This window comes from Penaeus japonicus, unplaced genomic scaffold, assembly GCF_977035675.1.
Source record: "Penaeus japonicus unplaced genomic scaffold, GWHDUDI00000001_assembly GWHDUDI00000011, whole genome shotgun sequence".
NCBI lineage: Eukaryota > Metazoa > Arthropoda > Malacostraca > Decapoda > Penaeidae > Penaeus > Penaeus japonicus.
Window position 1 is genome coordinate 14,200,891 of NW_028234413.1, and position 7,564 is coordinate 14,208,454.

Genomic DNA, 7,564 nt, shown 5'->3' on the forward strand with positions numbered 1-7,564 from the left:
CATATATATATATGTATATACATATATATGTGTATATATATACATATATATATATATTTTTTTTTTTTCATCGATCTATTTTTGCCGTTTTTTATCATTCTTTTAGTTTTAAGCCAGGCACAACATAAGTGGATTTTTTTGCTGTTCATTAGTATATGTCCCATTATTTTAATCAAATTGACGTATTTCTTATCCTAGAGTATATATGTATTGGCCGGAATATTCAATGCAACTCAAAATAATGATTTACCAAATTCCTAAAAGGACGACCATTTCTTGTCAGCAACGTGTCGCTCAAACATCAACAAAGCAGGACGTGAGCTTCAAAAATGTCACGAAAAGCCATTTTACACACCTTTGTATGCTATGTCTTTACTGTTGGCGTGCATAGTGAGATGGTACAGCTTAGAGTGGTAAATGAGATGCCAAATAACGGCTACAGGTGAGTTGTTTTTAGGTTTATCTGTTGTTGTTTTTCAGTTGTTGAGGTCAGAATCTTGGAAAGTAGACTATTCCTTTTGATTTTGAAAACTTAAGAATGCAGATATTTGATTTACTTCATGATTGTATATTTATGGTAATGTAGATCTATTAATTTATATTTTGAATAGCTCTCTTGCACCTATACTTTCTTTGATATGATATAACAAATACTCTTAAGTACAAGAGAGAATTGCCTGCATGTGAAATCATACCAGCAATTATTTTTGCTTATGCATTTCATTCCTTCTTTTGATAAATAGATCCTTGCTGCTGTTGCTAACGATATTGTATTGCCAGTGATGTGCACTGTCCATCCATCAGTATGGAAGGTGCAGCACTTTTCACCAAGATCTCGGGTTTGCATCAAGTATGCACTAGACCTAGGTAGAACTTCAAACTAGTCCTCTGGAGAACATTGCTAATGTCAAGAACACTACATTAAAGGAGTTACAGTTATTTGTTTCTATATACAGCATTATACCTAATGAAAGTAAAGGAAATTGATATTGCAAATGATCATTCTAAAGGAGCCTAGTGGGTGATAGTCTTTCTCTGTTTGCATCTTTTATTTTGTGCATAGGGTTTCAGGGAATTCTAAAATCTCAAATGGTTATGCATCAGATATTGTGGATATCAAGCAAATAACAACAGCATAAAATAGATCTATACTTGTACAAACTTTCTATGACACCACTTTATACGCTTTGTAAATGATATGGGTTTCATTTTATGGAGCCCTTGTCCTTCTGCAGTATTGTTGCTGGTCCTCCTGAGTTACTGGTTTGCATAAAAGTGGTCTTGAGTTCAGTATTAACATTTTTATTGTAAATATTCACTGGCTTCTTCAGGTTCTATCTTGCCAGAACATATTGAGGTGGAGATTTTGTTAACCAAATTAGAGTAGATTATAGTTTTTGATAGTATTTTTCTTTTAATTCTTCCCAGAAATTTTCCTAGTATACAACATGCCATCCCTACAGAAAGGCCAACATAATCACAATAGTAAGTCAGCATTGGGTAGAATTAGTATAAATGGACAATACATGTTGTAAGCAGTGAAAAGGTGCTTTCAGTAAGATTTGTCCTAAAGTGTTTTAATGAAATTGTAAAATGATAGCTAACTATTTATGGCCTACTAGAAAGGTTATGATTGTTTTTGCATGTTAGAACTCATAGATTCAAAGATTTCATTAAAATTCCAAGGAAACAGGAAATTTGCTTAGGGATATGTAAAGGCAGTGAATAGGCTTCTTGTGTTAACATATCTGGATGGATGTTACAGTTTGCTGATTACAAAAAATACTAATAAAGAAGTTTTGTGAAATAATAACAATAATTGTTGTATTTCACTTGCTCACCATTGTTCTCTGTTATTTTCATGTATCTTCACCATGTATATATGATATGTATGGCTTACAGAATTTGTTTGCTCAAATAGTACAATTTTTGTGGTAGAAAGTTTAATAGAAAAAAGCCAAACCCCAAATTTTTTTTTGCATTAGCATAATAAAGCAATACGAGAATTTAGGGAAGCATAATTTTTTCCACATTGTTTTTATGGGAAATGAAAATAAGGCCATATGACTAGGAGTCTTATCAGGTAATCAATATTTTCTGTTAAAATTTCTTATCCTATTTACAGTAATCTGAATGGACTTGATCCAAAAACAGAAGAGAGGCTGCAAGCAAGAATGAAACCTGCAAATGTATCAGGACCAGACCACTTGTATCACCTGGAAGGAAAATGCTTCAAGCACAGGGACTTGAAGTAAGAAATGTCTCACATTTCTTATTCTTTTTATTTCATTTTTGTTATGATTATTATTAAGATCTTTTATAGCTTGCCACTTGATTCTTGACAGACATTTAATGTTTGATTTATTGTAAGGGTTGATTGTTATTCCAGATATTGTTTTATGATAGCTAATTTGATTTATGGTAATATTTTTGTTTTAAGCATATAGTTTTGAAGAAAATGTGAGGTTACTACTTAATATTTATTCCAATAAGAGTAAAATTTATGTCTAACCCACACATTTAATTCCAGGTATGAATACGTGTTCTGCCCATATAATAACATTACGCAAGAAGATATTCAAGCATTTTATGAACCATATAAAGGAGTATTAGGGTAAGATATGTATATGATGTTTTTGCCTAATGATAGTTGGATTTTTCACTTGCAATGATGTTTGTAGCAGTGCAAGTGTTTCACTGAAAGGTAGAATCATGGTTAGCTTATTTTGCTGCATAAATAGGTTGTTGCTGTGCGATTAATTATATTTTGAAATTTTAGAATCTGGTTGGACTGGGAAATAAACGACAACAAATTTGCTGCCATGAGAATGGTTGAAGGAAGCTCCTGTGGTATGCACAACCATAGAAGCACAAAGGTGAGTTTAGATTGGTCTTTGGCAGAGTCATTTATACTGGTACCTTGGATTACAAATATCTGAAGGGTCATGAGGAATTAATGATTACAATAAGAAAGAGAATGCTTTTATTCTAGTCCATGAAATAGTGTTGCTCCTGGTACAGATATCTTAATGGTTTGATATTCCTGATTATTGGTAGAAAATAAGTGTATGCATATTATTGTTTTGTTTTGTTTGTTTTGAATTCATGAAGCTTATAAGGTATCCCCTATTATGGTGCTAGACAAGGAAAATATATATTTTTTTTTCTTTCTTTTTACTTTTTTACTTTTGATGAGTAAAAAATAATTGAGCAAACAAAATAGTATGAGCAAAGATGTACATGTGTATACTAGCAAAATTATTGTATAGGTTACCGAAATAGCATGATTCTCTTGTGATTAATTTTTCCTCAATAGCTTGATGGACAATACAGTCATTCTTACTTTGCAGGTTGAGATAGTGTGTGGGGCTCGTTCGGAACTAGTTTCCGTTACCGAACCTGAAAAATGCAGGTGAGAATATCCCAAATCAGCTTTACTTAGTTTCTTTCTTTTTTTCATTTATCCTTTTTTTTTAGATTTATTTTCTTTATATTATGATGTTATTATTGTTATCATTATTCTTTTTTTCATATTGTTTTAAAGATTGTTCTTTATATAGTTATTATACATTCAGATGGCCATATCCATATCCCTCTGTGTGTGTGTGTGTGTGTGTGTGTGTGTGTGTGTGTGTGTGTGTGTGTGTGTGTGTGTGTGTGTGTGTGTGTGTGTGAGTGTGAGTGTGAGTGTGAGTGTGTGTGTGAGTGTGAGTGTGAGTGTGAGTGTGTGTGTGTGTGTGTGTGTGTGTGTGTGTGTGTGTGTGTGTGTGTGTGTGTGTGTGTGTGTGTGTGTGTGTGTGTGTGTGTGTGTGTGTGTGTGTGTGTATGTATGTATTCAGTGCTATTAAAATCATAATAGGTTTCTAAAAATATCATTACTATGCTTGTATTTCATGACAGTTTCACTTGGGAAAAAAACACAACACAAATTTATAGAGTACATATGAAACCCAACACATTTCTATCAGTATTTTATGAAAAAATAAACCTCTTTATAGCAACGATAGCATAGTAAAGTGGCATTAGATTAAATTATCTAGGGCTGTGTATAGTGAGAACGTCTGCTGCTGTTATATGATCGATAATTTTGTTTATGTGGATAAGAAATCTTCCCTATGACATTTGTAGACTGTGTAATGCAAGTGTTTTATTGATTTTCATTTCTGGTGATTAATTATTTTAGTTATTCATGTCATAATGAAAATGGGCAGAAGAAAAAACACATGCCCTGGCAAAGTTGGACAAATCAGGGTATTACTGCAAAGAAAACATTTAAAACAGAAAGAAAGTGCTAAAAAGTTGCAGATTTCACCGTAGACTGTTATTATTATCAAGAACAAAGGAAAGTGGGGTCAATTTCAGTTCAAATAGGATTGGAAAATGTGGCAGAAAGATTAAAAGTCACCAAGAGGGGTAAAAAAGATAGTAAAAAATTGCTGTTAAGGGCTATTGAAAGTCATGCAGAAATAGCGCAAGCTCACTAGCTAAAGATGAAGTAAATATCCAGCCAAGAACAGTGAATAACAGGCTTCTGGAAGCTGGGAAGCTGTTGAGGTTGACATTAGGAAGCCTGGTGATGAGGGAGGATTCCACCGGTCTACGGGCATGGACATCAGCAGAAGGAAACAGAATGCGGGCGGCTGACCAATCAATGCAGTGGCCTGTTTCCCATTGGTGAATGAGGAGAGCACTGTTAATGTAGCCCCTGGATATATATCTTGATTATTATGTTCCTGGACTTTGCTTTTACACTACATTGATTTCCCCATACTTGCTAAACTGGACTGAGTGCAGAAGCCAAGTTTGAATTGCATGCAGTGGTATTATGTCTTGTGCTGTAGATGGGGAAGCTTAAAGCAGAAGCACATTTGCAAACATATTGATTTTAGTTAACCCACCCTGGACGGGTGGTACAGTACTGTACTGCTCATTCAAAAGCCCAGTGGCCGGGCGGCACAGGATTGTGCCAGCCATTCAATTGATTTAGGCCTAATAATTCGAACGCCCCGGCATTGTAACATTCAAGGCTAGAATTCCCCCGTCATGGATGGGTTAACAATCAAAATATTTCCAACAGTTGCTAGTACCAGTATTGAATAGTAGGTGGAAAGATGAACTAGATACCATTTTCAGATGAAATTTTTCTTAATTTTGTGGAGGTCACACAAACTTCTATTGGCATTGTTATACATTGCTTAAAGTTCATATTTGTATAATGAATGCTATATTGGAAATGCTTGGACATGTTATTCAAAGAACATTTTAATTTGTAAAGTTACATTCATATTTCCGAAATCAAAGTTATAACATTCCCAACAGTTATAACTAACATTAGCTTTCATGAATAAAAGGAATAAACAATTAGGATATATTTTAATATTTGCTTTATATCCATAACACAAGTCATAATGAAGGACACAACCAGAATGTCAGCCTCTGTCTGTGTTGTTAGGTTTCCAATCCTAGGGGAACATCCTAAGTCCATTCCTAGGTTAATCCATGTGTTATAGCCCTTTGATGCCCATGTTCAAAAGATTGATAAAACATGCAATTTATTTAAAAGAGAATCAACTCTTTATAACATTTAAGTTGGTCATCATCACTTTATCTTCTCCATTTTAACAGATATTCAGCTAAATTTGAGACTCCAGAAGTTTGTGGAGCAAATGCAATGGTGGTGTATCCAAGGCTATCAAATGAACTGAGACATAGGTGGGATGTCTTGGAGACGGATAAAAGCACTGGAGACATAACAGAAAAGGTAAGTGGGAATATCATACCTAGAAAAAAAGAAAAGAAAATAAAAAAAAATAAAAAAAAAGAAAACTGCAAAACCTGCTTTGACAAGCATCTTTACAGAATGACCACCTGCTAGTGCAACTAATTATTTGTGTTCAAAAGTTTATAAAAAATTGTGTGCAGCAACCATAAACCAATGACCATATAGTATTTTTATTATGCATGTTCATTTATATAACACAGTTTATTCAAACTAAAGAGGATATATGAATAAACATAAAATGTTACTTGCATGAATTACCTATAGCTGCACAGAAGTATTTACAAAGGCAAGTCTGTATGCAGTATATGTAATTATATTTTTTCACCTATATACCCAAAATGGCCTCAATTTTTTTTTTTTTTTTATAGATACCACATACCTATAAAGACTGCATATTATGTTTCCCTTGACCAGGCTTTATATGCGGGTGTTACTTTACTTGATTTAAGATGTGGCATATTTGTGTGTCTTACAGGGTTACCAGAAAGAGCTTGAGAGAATTATGATGGCAGCTGGTTATGTCGTTTCTCCAGAAGTTCAGTCATCTCTCCTGGAAAAAGTAACATTTTGCTCTTTTGTCATTTAACACATATATATTTTGGTATTATTTGCAGGAATTTCTTATAACAGACTCCATTTTAAAATTTGTGATTTTACAGCATGAATGAAAACTAATTGCATATAAAAAGCTTATATAAGTAGCTTATCTGCTTGAAAATTCCCTCTATACGTAAAAGTAGAAGATAAAACAAAAGTTCTCTTTATTTTGTCTCCTTTTCCACCTTTTCACCGGTCTCGCTTTATCCACAGGCCTCCACAGAGAAGAAAAGGTCTTGCAAAGATGAATTAGAGGAAGCAAGACAGCATATCATAGAGCTTGAGGAAGAGTTAAAAATGAAGGAAGAGGTTATTGCAGAGCTTGAAGGAAAAGCTGACAGATAGACGAGATAAATATCAGAGAATGTAATTTGGGGCTTTGAAAGTATAGAAAAAATTTATTTGGGTCATAAACAGCAAGGTTTCCGAGATAGTCAAACTTACCTTGCATTTTACTTAATGTTTTAGATTTTATTTAGTGTGTGTAATCCTTTCATGGTTAACTTACCTAGAATGGTATTGTGAAGAAAAGAGCATAATAGAAGAGAAAGACTGTAGTTATGTGTATATCAATTTAGTTGCTCCTCATATTTCACTAGGCACAGAAATCATGTTTTTTGTGTTAATCATGAAAGAAAACAAAAGTGTCATTGATAATGAAATTTTTGCATTATTTAGTTGTGACAGTACAACTGTAATGTGTTTGAAGATTAACAGTTTCCAGTCAACTGTTAAAACTCTAGTCATATCATGATAAAAAGTATCAGTTAACCCTTTATATCCAGATGAACTACACAATCAGCAGAGCTAGGAACAGTAGAATTGCATTGGTACCTTTCTTTCCATAGTCTTTCATGTTTCTGGGCATTATTTATGCCTGCTGTAGAAAGTGAATTTCCCAATAGAATGCTATGAATGATAATGTTACAATGAATTACAGGAAAAACAAAGGAAATATAGAAATCTGTGATGTCAAATGTTTGGATAGAGATGGTTAATGGATGAATTATCTTTTAAATTGGGAAAATAGTTACACTTTAGTTTTATTATCCATTATGTATACTGATCCTGAATGTTGAGAAAGAATAATTAAATGTCATAACAAAAGACAGTTGAAAAGTACTTTGTTTTTACCATAATATACCATACATAACCTATATCTGCTTATAACTCCACAAGTACTCC

The 7,564-nt window shown here is 33.3% G+C and overlaps 1 protein-coding gene across 2 annotated transcripts; it reads left to right on the forward strand.

The window, feature by feature from the left end:
* Positions 1–273: 273 nt before the first annotated feature.
* LOC122267184 (N-acetylglucosamine-1-phosphotransferase subunit gamma) lies at positions 274–7,412 on the forward strand. Of its 2 annotated transcripts, none has more exons than XM_043037205.2 (8): positions 274–442; positions 2,126–2,251; positions 2,531–2,614; positions 2,780–2,876; positions 3,351–3,412; positions 5,626–5,761; positions 6,258–6,341; positions 6,593–7,412. In XM_043037205.2, exons 1-8 carry the CDS (start codon positions 330–332, stop codon positions 6,722–6,724), a joined length of 834 nt encoding a protein of 277 aa, XP_042893139.1. In that variant the 5' UTR covers positions 274–329; the 3' UTR covers positions 6,725–7,412. The 2 variants fall into 2 exon arrangements, with proteins under 2 accessions (XP_042893139.1, XP_086397762.1); XM_086541636.1 differs by lacking the exon at positions 274–442 and adding an exon at positions 1,429–1,485.
* The last annotated feature ends 152 nt before the right edge of the window (positions 7,413–7,564 follow it).

What these genes read in the sequence shown, in the direction of transcription:
- LOC122267184 (XM_043037205.2), top strand. Translation starts at nt 330, where the DNA reads ATGTCACGAAAAGCCATTTTACACACCTTTGTATGCTATGTCTTTACT. An exon ending in TTCAAGCACAGGGACTTGAA is followed by an intron (nt 2,252 to 2,530) that starts GTAAGAAATGTC and finishes ATTTAATTCCAG; the next exon opens with GTATGAATACGTGTTCTGCC. An exon ending in ACCGAACCTGAAAAATGCAG is followed by an intron (nt 3,413 to 5,625) that starts GTGAGAATATCC and finishes CCATTTTAACAG; the next exon opens with ATATTCAGCTAAATTTGAGA.